General features: G+C 37.0%; 1 protein-coding gene across 1 annotated transcript in view; it reads right to left on the minus strand.

The window, feature by feature from the left end:
* asun (integrator complex subunit 13 asun) overlaps positions 1–18,568 on the minus strand; it is a 409,288-nt gene that overhangs the window by 190,939 nt on the left and 199,781 nt on the right. Inside the window, exon 9 of the mRNA XM_090371642.1 lies at positions 18,269–18,358. Within this exon, the coding sequence (XP_090227768.1) occupies positions 18,269–18,358 (90 nt within the window). The remainder of the gene's footprint in view (positions 1–18,268; positions 18,359–18,568) is intronic.

Here is an 18,568-nt window from a genome sequence, read left to right on the forward strand (position 1 = left end):
AACCATCCTACTTCAACTTGAATTTATGTGCCCACACCTGTGTAGTCTGAACAAAAGGAAAGATGTCATCAGCATTCAGCTTACTCGATCCATTCAAAGCCGCAAACATCTTAATTAGAACAATTTGCAGGTCGCAAGTCTCCAGATGCTACAATTTGCAGAACTGAAGCCTTTCATAATAAGCACACCCTTTTGTCCTGCTGATCAACCTTGTTGCCCTTCTCTGCATCTATCCCAGCAGATTTACTTCCTTCCTAAAATGAGGCTGCCAGACCTGTACTCAAGATGCAGCCTAATCACTGCCTTATACAATGGGATAATTAACTCCTTATCCCTGTTAGCAAAATTGCTGTATGACAAACCTCCATAAGCTGTCATGGGAACTTATCTGCACTGCTCAGAGAACTCCATATCTGACTAGACAATTATCCCAGATCTTTTTCATTCTTCACTACTACTCAGAGTGGTACAAACTTGGTACATTAATCCTGGATTACTACATTGTTCATGAAAGCATTCCACAGGTATTTCCATCCATGTTTTCTGCACTGCTGTCCATAATTCCGTTGCATTCCTGGGTGGAGGATCCAAAGCTAGAAGAGACCTTTCCACAGCATCCCGAAGATGCTCCACAAGGTTCGTGCCTGGTGAGCGGGGAGGCTATTCCATGGTTGTGAAATCTACAGAATGCTCTTCAAACCATGTTCTAGTCACCACGTTTCTGTGAAGAAGTGCACTGTCCTGCTGGAAGTGTTCATTGCCCTGTGGGTGCACGATGATCACGAAGGGATGCAGATGGTCTGCAAGGATGGACACAACCTGGACCATTCAGAGATGTGCCAGACGTACCAGAGGTCCCAATGTGTGCCAGATGAACACATCCCAAACCATTACCGACTGTCCACCTGCCTGAACAGTTCCTTGTTGACCGGGTGCACAGCTCTATGCGGTTTCTGCCAGATACACACCCTCCTGTCTGCTTGAAATAACTGGAAACAGGACTCACCATACAAGGAGACCCATATCCAATCATCCAAGGTCCAGTGCCTATGTTCTTTTGCCCAGCTGAGGTGTAGTCCTGTGTCATGATGTTAACAATGGGACTCTGGTGGGTTGGGAGCTCCCATAACTTACTGCAGCTAATGATCGCCTGATGGGCTTGGTGGAGATGTTTCTGGCACCTCCCTCATTGAAGTCAGCAGTCATTTGTGGCACTGTTGCTCTTTGGTTTGCTGAAACGATGCAAGACAGACATCAACAGACATTCATCCACCACCCTTCTCCACCCACAGCGCTGTCCATGATGAGATATTATTCTGGAAATGTCATATTCCCGATACACTCTTGATACTGTCGAACAGGGATAGTGCAATAGAGTGACCCATGCATCAAGCACCATCATCCTTTTTTCAAGGTCGGTTAACTCACAACATTTAGCCATACTAACATTGAATTATTGTCTACATGAATGCAGTGTACCTATATACCTGCCAAGTGGTGGGTTCATCCATTAGAGAGAGGGGTGACAGCGTCGCATTGCTGAGGAGCCAGGTATCCCATGAATTCTGCCCTTTCAGTGTTCCCCATATGAAATAAATTGTATTCGTTAATGTTAAACTTCAACTGATACTCCATAGCCATCTATCAAATTTATCTAGATCTTGTTGGAGTAGTATACCTTGATTACTGTCATTAACCACCCTTTTATCCAAGATTTTCTGAAATCCAAGTATATAATAGCAAAATTATTTTTTTGTGTTTGTTCATATTAGGTAGAAAGTTAGAATGTTAACAACTTTTCTTCAGAAGTTAGTTGATTAATTCTTTTTGATCAGTCATTAGCATACTGTACGGAGGTGACTTGTATATATATATATTAGAATAATGAAGTAGTTAAGAAAAATAGTAAAAAATATAATATGAAAATTAAGAAAATAAATATAAAGCTATCATTAGAGGCAGCAAAATGCTGCCTCTAATGATAGCTTTAGGAATATTTAATGATAGCAATATTCCTTCACATGATGCCCAATGTATAACTGATATTAAATATTAAATCAAAACTAATGCCAGTAGCATGGCAAAACTGTTGAGCGAAAATAATAAATTGAACATGATGATTAATCAACAGGGAAGGAGAAGAAAAAGGTAACAAGAATAAAAAATGTAGCAGAAAATCTCCAAAAAATTTAGAAAATCCAATTAAAAATAATAAATCAATTTTAAAATTTAGAGCCAATTACATAAGAATTTAACGCCGGCCCCCCCTCGTAAGGTGCCAATTCTAAATTACGTGAAATATCACAAAGAGAAACGAACTACAATAAAATAAAACCAAAATAACAAAAATAGACTGACCATTATACCCCATAGCAACAGTGGACCACAAAGCCAATAATAGTCAGGGAATGACTGAATTTCAATCATTAGACAAATCGCTGCAAAGGCAAACCGATCGAAGGATCAGTCCACTATCCGATCCCCCAATCGAACCACCAATGCAGAGGATTTGAATAACGGTGGTCCTTATGCAGCGAAAAATAAAAATATAGAACAGACAGACTAGCATGTCAAAGCAGAGCCACACCACTGATACAATGTAAGCTTAACCATCTTATATAGACAAATAAATAAATAAAATACTATAGATGGTGGTATGGGCACAGCATTAGCACATCAAACCCACTACTACCATATGATTTACATATATTAGAATAATGAAGTAGTTAAGAAAAATAGTAAAAAACATATAATACGAAACTTAAGAAAAGAAATATAAAGCCTTGTGGTCCACTGTTGATATGGGGTGTAATGGTCAGTCTATTTTTGTTATTTTGGTTTTATTTTATTGTAGTTAGTTTAGTCTCTATTTGTGATATTTCATGTAATTTGGAACTGGAAACTTACGAGGGGGGGGGGGGCACCGTTAAATTCTTAAGTAACTGGCTCTAAATTTAAAAATTGATTTATTATTTTTAATTGGATTTTCTAAATTATTTCGAGATTTTCTGCTACAAGTTTTATTCTTGTTACTTTTTCTTCTCCCACCCTGTTGATTAATCATTATGTTTAATTTATTATTTTCGCTCAACAGTTTTGCCATGCTACTAGCATTAGTTTTGATTTAATATTGGTTATATATATAACCTTATTTTTTTATTTTTTAAATTTAATACCAAATGGAGAAATTGCATACAACTGGAGCAATTTAATAAGAATTTATTTAGAATATAAGTATTACGGGTGAAAACTATACCCATGAGGCCAAAGGGTCAAGTATTTAGATAAACTAAGTTTGACCACTTTGCTGTACCCTATAAATAAACACATTGATTATAATAAAATAGTAAAATTAAAATGATGATGTAGCTAAATACTGATATTTGGATACACTGAATAGAACATTAACTAGGGCTAGCTCAACTCAATATATCCCATCAATAATTAGCTGAGGCTATCTGTTTCTGTTTGCAATTTGCCAGTTTTTCTAGGTTCAAATATACTGAGAATTTGAGAAATATACTGCAAATATACTATCAATTTAGTTTAATTACTTTAATACACACATTAAATTCAGCAAAAAACTGGCAGAATAACTGCTAGCCTGACAGATAAGAGTGAAAATTAATAATAAAAAATAATGGAAGTGAATCAAGAATAATAAAAGCGAGTACCAACTATAGTTGATACTCACTTTTATTATTCTTGATTCACTTCCATTATTTTTCATTATTAATTTTCACTGCTATCTTTTGGGCTAGCAGTTATTCTACCAGTTTTCTGCTAAATTTAATGTATATTAAAGTAATTAAACTAATCTGATAGTATATTCATGGCAAATTCTCAGTATATTTCAACCTAGAAAAACTGTCAAATGTCAAACAGAAACAGATAGCCTCAGCTATCTGTTTCTGTTTGCCCGGAGGCCACGTTATGTCAAGGATCTGGGTATATTCTTACCATATGTACGCCATATCCAAAAATTTCATTACTTCATACAGCATGTCCCACCTACTTTTTCTTATCATGGAATACACCATGAATTGTCAAACTAATAGAGCAAGCTTATCTGCGAAAAGATCTAAACCTCCCAAACACTTCCTAATTAATTTCGCAAATATACGTGGTCTCAATTCTAATCTCAACGATGTCCATTTCCACTTGCAATCTGCCAAACCCCATGTACTTTTTCTTACAGAATCTCAGTTATCGCTTGATTCAACTACTGCTCATCTCAGTTGCCAAAATTATTTGCTCTATGATTCCTTTCGCCTCAAAGGTGGAACTTTGCATACGTCCTTTCTTATATTCCCTGTCAGAGACTTCGTAATTTGGAATCTCCTCTTTTCGATCTTCTCTGGCTTAAAATCTCTCTACCTCACTGTGTCAAATTCATCTGTTGTCTCTACCGTTCTCCCCATTCCACTAATCACTTGGAGCTCTTTGACTTCCTCTCTTTGCAACTTGACTTTCTCCAGTCCAACTTTCCTAACAGTGAGGTAATTTTCCTTGGTGATTTTAATGTACACAACTCCAGCTGGCTTCCGTTTTCTAGTCACATCGACAGTTCAAGAGAAGAACGATGCTGAGGCTTTTGCAATTACTAATGACCTTGCACAGATTGTTCATTTACCTACAAGAATTCCGGACATGCACATTGCTAGCACATTGCATTCCACTTTCCATTTTAAGAAACTTGTTCTGCTCAATTAGCTGCAAGCATGTTGGCTGTGTCCTAACCACACAGCCAACATGATCTTTTTCTTGATCTTTTTCTCACAAACAACCCTTTTAAAGTACAGGGTCAAAGTGAGAGATCCTTTAGGCACCTCAGATCACAACTTTGTGATTGTCTCTTCTCCAATGGAGCCTTTATCTCACGGCTGTTCTCAACCTCGTATTGTTTGGCATTACAAGAATGCAAAATGGGATGACCTGCGAGGTTTATTTTCTTCTTTTCCTTGGTCGGATTACTGTTTCAAAACTTCTGATGTCACTGTTTGCTCAGATCATGTCAGTGAAATTATTCTTGCAGGAATGGAATCCTTTATCCCACACTCCACTTTAAAATCTCATCCTTTATCTAAACCTTGGTTTTCCAATAAATGTGCTAATGCTGTTCAAGAGAAGAATGTTGCATACCGTAATTGGCTTGTTTCTAATTCTTCAGTTTCATTTTCTGCCTACACCAAAGCTCGCAACAATTGTAAAGCAGTCATTAATCAGCCAAAAAACAGAGTTTGAACAGGCTAAGAGTAGAAAACTTGCTTCTTGCCCTAATGGTAGCCGAGCATTCTGGTCTCTTGCCAGAGCTATTGGCCGCAACTTTTGCCCATCTCTGTTCCCACCTCTATCCAAACCAGATAGTTCTGCTGTCACTTCGGCCAAGGATAAAGCTGACATGCTAGCATCCCATTTTCCTTCCAACTCATGTATTAATGATCTTGGTAAAACACCTCCCAGCATTCCCAACATGCTCCATTCAATGCCTCCTGTGGTCTTCCGTCAAAAGGATGTCAGAAGGATTTTGACGAATCTTGATGCTAGGAAAGCTCCGGGTCCTGATGGTATTTCTCCAATTGTTCTCAAAACCTGTACTCGTGAACTTACTCCTGTTCTTTGCCACCTTTTTTCACTTTCTTATTCCAAAGGTGTTTTTCCATCTGCTTGGAAATTTGCTCATATTCAGCCAGTTCCTAAAAAGGGTGACAAATCCCTCCCATCCAATTATCGTCCCATTGCAATTACTTCTACTTTTTCTAAAGTAATGGAGAAATCAATTAACCGCCAACTCCTAAACTACCTAGAAACCTTTCGTCTGACCAACGATCGCCAGTATGGATTCCGTCATTGTTGATCCACTGGTGAAATTCTTGCTTATGTTACCCATTTATGGACTAACTCAATGGAAAAGTTCAGTGAAACACAAGCAGTTGCTCTTGACATGTCAAAGACCTTCGATCGTGTTTGGCCAACTGTTTTTTGTAATTGGTTATCCAGTTTTCTCTCTGATCGCTCACTGAGAGCGATGGTAGATGGCTCTCTGTCTTCTAACTTCCCTACTAATGCTGGTGTCCCCCAAGGTTCAGTTCTTTCTCCCATTCTTTTCCTCTTGTATATTAATGACTTTTTTCCATTGACTGGAAATCCTCTCCTTAGTTTTGCCGATGATAGCACATTACATTCCACTTTCCATTTTAAGAAACTTGTTCTGCTCAATCAGCTTCAACTTCTCGAAAATCTACTATCAATTTCTTAATTGCCGATCTCCAGTGAGGCAAAGAAAACTTAGTTGATTTCAATTCTTCTAAAACTCAGTCTTGTCTTATATCTTGCAAAAAGGATTCTTCTGCTCCTATGCTTATCTTTGGTGACACTCCGATTTCTGGGCAAAATGATATCTCTCTTTTGGGTATTACCCTTACTTCTAATCTCTCTTGGCACAAGCACATTACAAATATTGCTTTCTCTGCATCTAAAAAATTTGATTTTCTCTTTTGCTGTCAGGGTTACTTTTCTTCCAAACAGCTGTTCACTCTGTACAAATCGCAAATCATCCTACCATGGAATATTGTTCCCACATCTGGGGTGCTCCCAAAATTTCTCTCAGGCTTCTTGATTCTGTTCAGAAGAGGGCAGTTAGGTTAATTAATGATTCATCTCTAACAGAGTCTCTCCACTCGCTGTCTCATAGACATACTTCCTGCTGAATGCCTCTTCTACTGATACTTCATTGGGCACTGTTCTTCTGAATTAGCTTCTATAATTCCTGCTCTCTCTCTCTTTCAAAACAGTCCGAACATGTGCAACCGCCATCAACCAACATCCATTTAAATTCCAAACTTCAAACTCACAGAACCAATTTTCTTCTTCCTCGTTTATTCATTCAACTGCTGTTTTCTGGAACAACCTTCCTTCGTACGTATTTCCTGAAAATTATAGTCTACAGAAGTTCAAGTCTAATGTCAACAAATATCTCCTTTCGTCTTCTCAACCTCCAACCCAAGCACAGTACTAAGTACTATATGTTCCAATACCTCTCGAGTTTGGGGTTTACATAAAAAAAAAAAAAAAAAAAAAAAAAGCTAATTATTAATGGGGATATATTGAGTGGAGCTAGCCCTAGTTAGTTCCATTCAATGTATCCAAATATCAATATTTAGCTACATCGTCATTTTAATTTTACTATTTTATTATAATCTATATGTTTATTTATAGGGTAGAACAAAGAAGTCCAACTTAGGCTACCTATATACTTGGCCCTTTGGCCTCATGGGTATAGTTTTCACCCCTAATACTTATATCCTAAATTCTTATTAAACTGCTCCAGTTGAATGCAATTTCTCCAATTTATCCAGTTGGTATTAAGTTTAAACAATAAAAAATAAGGTTATATACAGACTGATGTAATGTTCAATCATTATTTTGATGGCATTAATACTCTTTTTCTATTTCTATTCCTCATATTCCATATTCTTCTACATAATTTCACACATAGTTTAAAAATATATATATATATATTTATATATATAATTCTATATAACCGATATTAAATATAAAATTAAAATCAAAATTAAAAAATATGCCAGTAGTATGGCAAAACTGTAGGGCGAAAATCTAACATAAAAATAAAACAACAGGGAGGGGAAAGAAAAGAAAAGGTAAGACAGTACTTTTATGTACTTTCTTTATTTTCTAATCTATTATCATAATGTCAATATTCAAACATATGTAAATTAGGTGGTAGTATTGGGATTGACATGCTAAAGCTGCCCTATACTGCCATCTATATCTTTTCTTTTTCTGTTTATATAAGCTGGTTAAGCTTGCATTATGTTGGTGGTGTGGCTATGCTCTGGAGTGCTAGTCTGTTCTATAGTTTATTTTTTGCTGCATAAGGACCACTGCTATTCAAATCCTCTGCAGTGGTGGTTCAATCGGAGGATGGAGGCGTGGTTGGGTCCTTCAATCAGTTTGCCTTTGCAGCAATTTGTCTAACGATTGAAATGCAGCGATTCCATGACCATTATTAGCGTCGTGGTCCTCTATCGATATGGGGCATAATGGTCAGTCTATTATTTTGTTACTTTGTTTTATTTTAGTGGTTTGTTTAGTCTCTTTTGGTGATATTTTACGTTTCTCGGAACTGGCACCTTACTGGGGGGGGGGGGGGTTCCGCTAAATTTCTATAAAAGCAGGGCGTCTCAAAAATATTGGTACAAACATTTAGGGGAGGTAGGTAACATCTAAAGGAATGTGAATTGCATAGGAACCCATAACCGGAAACGTCACCGTAAGTCGGTAGACGGTGCTGTTCATAAGTTCGCAAGAGGGAAAATTTCTGGTTTACTAATTCAAGCAGTAATCGATATGCGAACTGTGAGCTGGCAGGCATGCACCTAGTGTATGGATTAGCAGAGGGCAATGGATGAGCCGCTCAACGAATTTATGGAGAACATGTACCGGACCACCGTTTGTTTGCGTGTGTGCATCAAAATTTGTGCGATTATGGATCATTTAGAGGTAACAGGAGTAGTGCAGGCAGATCACATTCGATGCAAACTCCCACCATGGAAGAAAGAGCGTTGAATGTCGTCAAGAATAATCCTACTACCAGCACACGGGCCGTTTACTCTGCCTTAGGAGTCTCGCTGCAGTGTACAGTGTGTCTGGCACAACGATTCCTTACACCCCTTTCATCTCCAAAGGGTTCAGTTACTGCTCCCCCAAGATCATCCTGCACGTGTGGCTTTTGTGCAGTGGGTTCTCCAAGAAAGTGTTCAAGTCTTGAATTTTCCAGCCTATGTTTTGTTCACGGATGAGGCTTATTTCACTCAGGAAGGCTTATTCAATCAGCACAATGCTCATGTGTTGGCTCACTACAACCCACATGGTGTGCGCCCCCATGCGGCACAACATCGCTTCCCAATAAATGTGTGGGCAGGTATGGTCGGTGACTGCTTAGTCGGCCCATACATGTTACCATGCCGCATGAACTCTACTAAATATCGGATCTTTCTTGAACAAGTTCTACCAGGGTTACTTGACGATGTTCCAGCAAATGTGAGACGCAACATTTGGTTTCAACATGATGGGGCACCTGCCCATTATGGAAAGTGTGTTCGTGACCATTTGAACAGGCGTTTTGGGCATCGATGGATTGGCCGTGGTGAACCCGTTGCCTGGACCCCACGCTCACCTGATTTATCGAGCCTTGATTTCTTTCTGTGGAGGGCCCTCAAATCTATCGTGTATGAATCGCCTGTGGAGATGGAAATGGATCTCGTGGCGAGACTCGTCCGCACTGCTGCTACTGTCAACGAAACTCCAGGTGTGTTTGACCGTGTCTGCCAATCCATGCTGCATCGATGTCACGCATGCATCGCATCTTATGCCTCTGCTACTACTCTCCCGTGATGTTTCCGGTTATGGGTTCCTAGGCGATTCACATTCCTTTAGATGTTATCTATCTCCCCTAAACGTTTGTCCCAATATTTTTGAGACACCCTGTATAATTGGCTTTGTATTTTAAATTTTAATACGAATTTACTTTGAATTGGATTTTAACTGAATTTATAAATTATTTGGAGGCTTTTGGCTACAGTTTCTGTCTTACCTTTTCTTTTCTTTCCCCTCCCTGTTTGTTGTTTTATTTTTATTTAAATTTTTTGCTCTATATATATATATATATATATACAGTGGATTCCGGTTAATTGGGCCACCGGTTAATTGGGGCAGCCGTTTATTTGGGGCAAATCTTAAAAAACAGAACCCAATCGAGAAAATAGCCAGGGTTTACTTTGCTTAATTGGGACAGCATGCCATTTAATCGGGGCAGGAGACCGCAGCACTGGAGATTACCCACATGGTTCGGTCGAAATTCTGGACGTCACAACCATAAAACAATAAAAACAATTAGCGGTCACCTGTTTATTGGGCTTTTCTGTTAGTGAAATCTATCATAAACGGACAGTAAACTCGATCTTACTGAATTTTCGATAATACCGACAGCAGGAATTCTGTGGGTTATTATGATGAAATGTGTTTACACTTCCATGAAATCTTCAATCGTATAAAAAAAATTATTTTCAGATCTCTTTGTTCCTATTTTTAAAGCTTTGTAACTCGTTATTCTCACTTGTGCGTATTGTGTTACTTGCAATTTGTGTGTGCTGTGTTCTTTTTATTGATTGCTTATCTTTTTACTGTTTTAAATTTTAACCGCCTTCCACAAATGTCAGTGAACAGAAATATCAACTAGTTAGTATGTACATATTACAGTACGTATTAATTATTCCGATTATCACGTATATTCTTCCAATTCTCACGTATCATTTAATTTTTTAATTGTTAAGGTAATAAAGGATAAATTTGTGCTTACTATATCTTTGCTTTTATAGCCTGTGGATAATATTCCTCCTATTTTCGCTAATTAGAATCGCTGTTTAATAGAATTAAAATTCAATTCACAAATGTGATCACAATGACCGGCTTGTTTGTTATTTGGGTTTTAGGAGCATTAGCAACTAAGGCCATATTGCTCCGGGAATATGTGGTGGTCATTCCCTGACCTTTCTGCATCCTCCATATTTGGTGGTGACGGGCTCGAACCCCGGTCTAATCAAGAAATGTGTGCTACGCACTGCTGCTCCTTCCCACCTGGCTACGGAGGCGCCTGACCGGTGCTTACTTTACATCGTTTAGTGAATGGTACTTTACTATGTTGAGTTCATCGTAATGTGATTTGATTGTACAGTGAACTAATTGTAAAGAGGGGGTACATTGTATTTTTAACTATTTACGCGAAACCTCGGATAATTGGGGCAGCTGCTTAATCGGGCCAAAATGCACTAGTCCCGATGTGTCCGAAATAACCGGAATGGACTGTATATATATATATATATACCATGGGAACAACTGAGAATGCCAGCAAGGTAAAAGCAGATAACCTGAATTAAATTAAATCCATCCAGGGACCGACTATGGGAGGGTTTAGCAACCCCGGACAACCTGAGCACAACTATAATCCCCTTCTTCCAATTGCTTTTTACTGTCCTTAATTACTACAACTTATTTCTCGTGTGCAATTAGGCTGGCAGAAAGTAATATCGAGATGATATTCCTCTGCTATTGCTCCTTTTTTCTTCTTAAACAAAGTTTAATGTCTTTTCTACACTACCTTGTTAGTCATTGATTCTCCCTTTGCTGACATTTTGCCTCATTTGTTTAATTGCTTACTTCTCCATCACATGGGTATGGTTCACTTTCATGATTTCACACTCCCCCCCCCCCACTCGGGATTACTTCAACTGATATAAATATACCGTACAGAGAACTATCGGCTTTCATCTTCAGGTCTTCGATGTTGCTCTGTAATCATCACACATAGCTAACTTCACCGATCGATCAGTCTAAGCAAATTGTAAGTTGGCATTAACCTGACTTTATTCCGTTATCTAGGGTTGCTTTGTTTAAATTTCAACTGTATTTGGTCTTTTTGAATTCAAACTTTCATTCATTTTTCCAATAAATGGCATTATTTTAGCTTTTTAACTTATATATTTATTTTTATTTATGTTTGAATTTTATTCCTTCCGTTTGGTCTTTTTTTTATCATTATTATTTTTATGCTAATCTAATTTAATTTCAGGTTATCTACTTTTACCTTGTTGGCATTCTCAATTTTTTCCATGGTAATTACATTTGACAGGTCAGCACTCCTACCCAATACACCGAAAATACACATTTGCCTATATTTCATTATGGCTGCCAGGTATTTCTACTATAACTAGTAGTGCCCCAGTTTAATTATTTAATACTTTTTCTTGCTTGTTTACTCGTTCAGTGATGTGATTAAATCCTATTATTTTTATAAACATTATATATATATATATATATATATATATATATATATATATATCTGAATTAAGCGAAGAATTATTTGTAAATTTTAACATAGAGATCAGTTTACTAGATTTTGCTTATTATCAGCTTTCGACCCTTATTTTATAATACTGCAAAATTTCTTGATTCATTATGGTACTACATTATTACTATCATACTATCTTATATATATATTCGAACCTAGTTTTGCGGGCAGTTGACAACAGAAACAGATAGCCACGTTAATTATGGGCCGATATATGGAGAGGGTTAGCCCTAGAAAAAGTCCCTTTCAATATATCTACTAACCTATAATTAACACATTTTACAACTTATAATTTTGCCTTTTTATTTTATTTTATATTTTTGATCTATCATATTTCTATTTATGTTACTACCACTACTACCTTTTTTTTGCCTTTTTTGCTTTACATTTTATCTCATTTTGTTTTACTTTCACTTTATATTACATATTGTACTTCTAGGTTTTTGCCACAGTGCCAGCGTTGGGCTTTTGCACGTTACTTGGGCATTTTTGATGCACAGGTCTTTCGCAGACTGCACCTAATCTCACTCAACCTGCTACCTCATTGCCAATCCGATAAAATTTTTACTGTACCACATTCTATCATATCTAGAACATATATATATACATACACAATTTACATAAGTGGAGAGTATAAAGGTAGAAAGATAATGTCAAAGTGCTAACGGCACTGAAATTGTAATTACGGAGAACAAAGAAGAGAAAGATGATAATAATAAGTAATTAGAAGTACTTGATGCTGTGTGTCCTATGATTTCAGTGCCTTCATATGGGGCCAGCCGCAGAAATCAAAGGGAAAAACAGCAAGAAGTACAGCCTCTGTTTCTAACATGAAATATATGCAGCATGTGATACATGTGAAAAGTCAGTATTGAAGATAAGGGTTAAAATTTAAATCATAAGAGGCTTATGTATATTTAATGGCTCATCTGACAGAGGCAGAATGTAAAGATTAAAAAGAAGTAGGATAACTTACTGAGGTTGAGTAGGTATATGATCCCAAAGAAGATCTGCACAGCAGTGGAGGGTATGTTTGTTTGTTTGTTATTTGGTTTTTAGGAGCATTAACAACTAAGGCCATATTGTTCCGGGATATGCGGTGGTCCTTCCCGACTTTTTCCGCATCCTCTGTATTTGGTGGTCACAGGCTCGAACCCCGGTCTAATTAAGAAGCGTGTGCTATGCACTGCTGCACCTGGCTACGGAGGTGCCAGTGGAGGGTAATAAACAGTATAAAATATCTCTGTTCTGAAGTATTTATAGTATAAGCTAGCGACCCCATGTGTAAGAAATCAGAAAGTTAAGGAAATAATCAAAATTAAAATAAAATAATGTAAAGTAAATGAAATTACATGGCTACTCCACGTCATCAGTTAGAAACTAAGTTAGATTAAATTAAATTACAAATGTTTAATAAAGATAGGTATTAAACACATGAAGTAATGCTTCCCAGGTTAGAAAGGAGTAACAAGCTTGCAAAGTAGTGTTAAATAGTTGCTAAACTTTGTTTACAGCAAAAGGAGTGTCTCAATTATTGTGGAAGATAAACTAATGGCTCACGAGAAATAAAAGTATATAGAAAGCATAAAAAATATGGAAGAAGGCACAAATAGATCATGCTTGGGCATTTCGGGGTTTCTATTCCTGTTCCTATAGTAGGACCCTGAACATAGTTCTATGAGCATACTTCAGTGTTCAAGCCAGTTGTGTGGTATATAATATCTACCCCAGGGGCTCACATCCAGTGAGTATGGGCTTGGCACACGCAGGGTCCTGAGCTGGACATCATCATTCATCTCTCCCCCCCCCCCAGGGTAACTCAGGAATTTTTTTTTGGCTGGTGCAGCATAAGCCTCAGGCATATATGCTAATGCTAATAATAATAATAATAAAAAGTTAAAAAATAAATGAATAATAAAAAAATTAATAATCAAAATACTCCTTGGTTAGCCAATTGGTGGGTAAAAATTTTCTACGTTTGTAAGACACCAAAGAGGCCAGGAGTATAGACTATACATTACATACAAGCCTAGCAGCTACAGAATGCCAACCGGGCTAGCCGGGTGGGTAAAGTGCCTGCCTGGCAACCCAAAGGTCGCAGGTTTGAACCCCGCCTCAGGCTTGGATCAGAGTAAATGCAAAAGCTTTGGGAGGTGCATTATGGGCACAGAAGCCGATGCGCCAACAACTACTGAAAAAAAAAAAAAAGCTACAGAATATCAGTTAGCCATGATATTATTGATATCAATGGTGTAGTTAATCAACTTTTTATATTCAATAATAAGGAGTGCTTTTTTGATATGGTAATACAGGTAGGCTTTAGGAAACTCGTTGTACAGAACTTATGTAGAGATTTCTGATATTGCTAACTATCAATTTTTTGCTATTACACATAGTGGCTATTCTGGTACATTGAGACAGAATGATATTAGCATGCATCTTTTTGTAGATATTAGAATGCCAATGTGTGAAGTTAAAGACATTGAAGTTGAAAGGTTAAAGACATTGAAGTTGAAAGGTTTAAAGCTCCTATTCTTAGGAGCTTTAATTTTACACTTCTCGCCATTCATATCTAGCTCAATAATTTTCTTAAACAGCATATATTTTTTTCCACTGTCATCTGAATTTCTTCCATCTCCTTTTTACTCACTTCAGTTCCATGCAACTTGGTGGGCATCTGATCATACCTTTTCTTGTATATTCTGTTATATAATAGCACTGTACTATTCACAAGCTCAGTGGAAAGGTGCTGTTCCGCAGTATTCCTTCTGTTTTAACGTGTATGTTTGCCTAAAAAAATGTTCTCAATGAATCACTCAGCTTCTGACAAGGCTGCATGCTAATATGTGTTTCCAGAAGGCCTGGGTTTCAAATGAAAGTCAAGTAGTTGGATTAGGACAAAATCTTGCACCCTCAAGCCCACTCAGACTTAAATATGAGTAAGCCCGCAGCATCAAGATCGCGTTGTGATTAACTCAAAGGTTCTCCTTAAGGTGAACCTAGAGCCCGCATAACTCCAACTCAAAAACTACTCAATAATTATATAAATTATGTGTATCAGAGAATTGTCACAAGGCAAAATGATCAACAAAACAAGATTTATTAACATATAAGTCATATACATGAGTATAATTGAACTGGTCAAAAATTAGAATAATTGATATGTGATTGATAGGTAAATTAACTGAATGCAAGCATTATCTTGCTGATAGCAGTATTACAGTTTTCTAATGTTCTTCATGTGGCTTTTCCACTAAGTCTCTAACATTGATTCACAATCGCTGATGACAGTTATGTCATACAATTGTTCCATTAATTGAATACGAATGCATCTGTCAACATAACAATTACAATTAGTATTAAAACAACTAATTAGGCAATTAGTGCTTACTGTTAACTTCTAACTATAAAAATAGATATACATTTGTCAGAATGACTTTAATGAAAAGAGAGATCAGTGCGTGTGAATTAAAGGCAGTGGGAAAATATGATTAACTTTGAGCGATTAGGTTATGTTGTTTAAGAAAAACTCACTTACCGACAAGTGGTAGTTTGACCCTGGCACTTCTTGGTCCTTCTCTTCTATCCATTCGTACGACTCTGGACTAACTTCTTTTACTTTCTCTCTCTGCCGACTTAATGTTTCACTTGGCTTCACGAATCCACTCTCACTTTTTCAACCTCGAAACTTCGAAACTTACCGTAAGACTGTCCAAAGATAAAGATTCCTTTTCTTTCCCCTTTTTCATATAAATACCTCTGGTTTTCCCCCCTTAATTTGCCCTGACCTGTACTGGAATCACAGGTCAATAATGCTGGGCAAAGAACTTTATTTGGGGACTGTCAACTTTGTGAATTGGCACCACTAAAAATGAAATATTGTGAGAGGAAAGGAAATTCCATGTTTGTGTAAGGCAGTTCCTTTTGTTTTAAAATCGCATCATCGAACATAAATCGATATGTTCATACGAACGGAATTTTAGAATGACAGTCATTGAGTTTATTAGTTTCGTTCTCGCAAGGGATTATGTCTCATGGTCTAATTTCTCACGCTCTTCTGTCAAAGTCACAATCTGCTCTTTTCACTTGTGAGCAATTAAGCATACGCGGACTGGACTGCCCTTTGCCGTCGGGGAGAGGGGTGACTGACATCATTTAATTGCTCTGGGCACTAAATGCGGTGTATCGTTTCAACCACAACTTCCCCCAAGGGAGGCGACTGACTGCCATTACGAAACTGAAAGTTAAATGGAGTTCATTCCGTCAGATTAATTGTATAGACCGTGGAAAAAGTATAGGACACTTTAAAGAATAAATGCTTTTAAAAAACAGGTGAAAGGGATAAAAAATGATAGCATTTTTTAACAGTGCTGTCAAAATCTTGCTGATCTAGAACTGGCATAGCATCTTCTTATCTGAATGAACAGTGTCATAACCAACTTAATTTTTACCACTCAATTTGCTCTCTGATCTCTTTTCTTGCTTTGAGAAGTGTATCGACTCAATTTTCCCTGATGGCTTAAATGAGAATGCTGTCTGTATAAGCAGCAACTGTTAACAAAATCTTCAAATAATCAATGACTCACAAGTTCAGCTTAATTTTGCTTCAGCCTGAAGAACTTCCAAAAGCCTGAAGAACTTCCAAAAGAACTTCCAAACAAAATTAGATTGATGAAAGTATGCAGAACTTAATCAGCATATCTTTGATTATTCTATAACTCAAATACACGGGTATTGGTCCTGCTATAGGATTGAAGGAATATGATTTAATTAATCAGTGGGTTCCTCTCCTCAACAGATATGGAATGTTGAAGGAAGTTCCTGAATTTCATTTCAAATCATGTAAGAAGTATAATCAAAGCAGCTATAGTTAAGAGGTTCACAATCCTTCACCTCTGCTAGAAAGAGGAACTCACCGATTTTATCAATGTATACATGTGCAGTTTTCAAGAGCATAAAGAACAATCTTTTAAATACTACTGTCACCACCACCAAAAGTTATAAGTATAATAAGAAAATATGCGTACAGTCAGTCCTCATATAGCACGTTAGTTGTGTTCCTAGAAACTCTCGTGCAATGCAAAATCGTTCAATATAAATAACAGGCCCTATGGGAAAAATAGGGTTAGGTGCCGACCACCCAAGATTGAACACATATTTGTAACCAAAACATTACCAAACACAATAAATAATCATAATAAAATACTTACATATTTTATTACTACTATCATGTAATAAAATATTGCTAATGCTTTTGCTTCTATCGTAAGCAAACTTGTTCTCTGTTTGATCTTCTATCCAAACAGACGTTCCGTCTCTTCCAATTCTTTGTGTCTTGATCTAATGGATTTTGTTATACTTTGAGTTATTCCTGCTATGAAAGTTGTTTTTATTTTCTCTGCATTCTTTCTAATTCTCGGCGTTGCCTCATTTAGGCCTGAAGCACGTGCAATATCACATGGTTTTCATTTCACTCAAAGTTTTTCACAATTTCCTATTTTTTCTCTATCGACAAAGGCGGACTGGCCATAAGCCTTACTGGGGGAACCCCGGTGGGCCGGAGGCCAGAAGAGGATGGAGGCCGGTGTGCTTTTGGCCATAAATGCTAGTATGAGGCCACTACAAATTTTTCTGGGTAAGAATTTTTGACCCAGTCCGCCTCTGTCTATCCATATTGCTTTTCTTTTTCTCTCTGAATCTGTAGTGTCTTCACCAGGACGCTTCCTTTTCACACTTTTTAAGTATTTTACTCATTTTTAGGGAATAAAGTGCAATTACAAAATGAGGAGGCACGCTTGATACACATAAACAAAGCTGTGTAGCAACTAAATAAACAACACCATAAAGGCAGAGACACACTATTAACACCTCACTAGCTCACATTTTACTAAAGCACATTTCTGCAAGTGAAATCTGTTACTGGTAGTATACTTGATCTAATTGCATTTGCGATAATACCAATAGCTGGAATTGTGTGGGTTTTTATGTTATTATGGCAAAATGTGTTTCCCCTTCACCGATATAAAAAACATAAATACATTTTCAGAATCTTCTCTTCATTCCTATCGTGTTGCATTCATTTGGAGTCATTCCACATTCAACTGCCACATCTTGTAAACACAAAGGCGAATCGTGCATAAGCAAATTCGGTCGTGTTATATATGATATCATCCCCCTATTTATAAATCGTGGATGATCGAATTCGTGTAATGTGTGTTATACGAGGACTAACTGTATGACTAAATAAAGGCATGGTCAAAAATTCACTGTTTAAATATATATATAAAAAAAAATTATATATAAGAACTGAGTTTTTAGAAAAAAAAGAATTTAGTTTACCATTAAGAAGAAAATTGGTCAAACATGATGAAGGCCTACTATTGACATCAACAGGAGTAATACGGTAAGAACATATGCAATACTGTAGCTCTACAAGACAAATCAAAAAACAAAGGAGTATGCATTAACTAAGGTTAATGCAAAAAATATTACATCTAACTGTTCACATTAAATGATTAATTAAACTTTTTATTATTCATAATAGTTGATCATTAGTTCTTTTAGTAGTACATACATAAATATTTTTTTATCAGTTTGGTCTCACACAAGTACATGCATTCTGAAGGTCATTCCAAATGT

The sequence above is a fragment of the Mastigoproctus giganteus genome, chromosome 4 (assembly GCF_048544385.1).
Source record: "Mastigoproctus giganteus isolate SK-2022 chromosome 4, ASM4854438v1, whole genome shotgun sequence".
In the NCBI taxonomy this organism is placed as follows: domain Eukaryota; kingdom Metazoa; phylum Arthropoda; class Arachnida; order Uropygi; family Thelyphonidae; genus Mastigoproctus; species Mastigoproctus giganteus.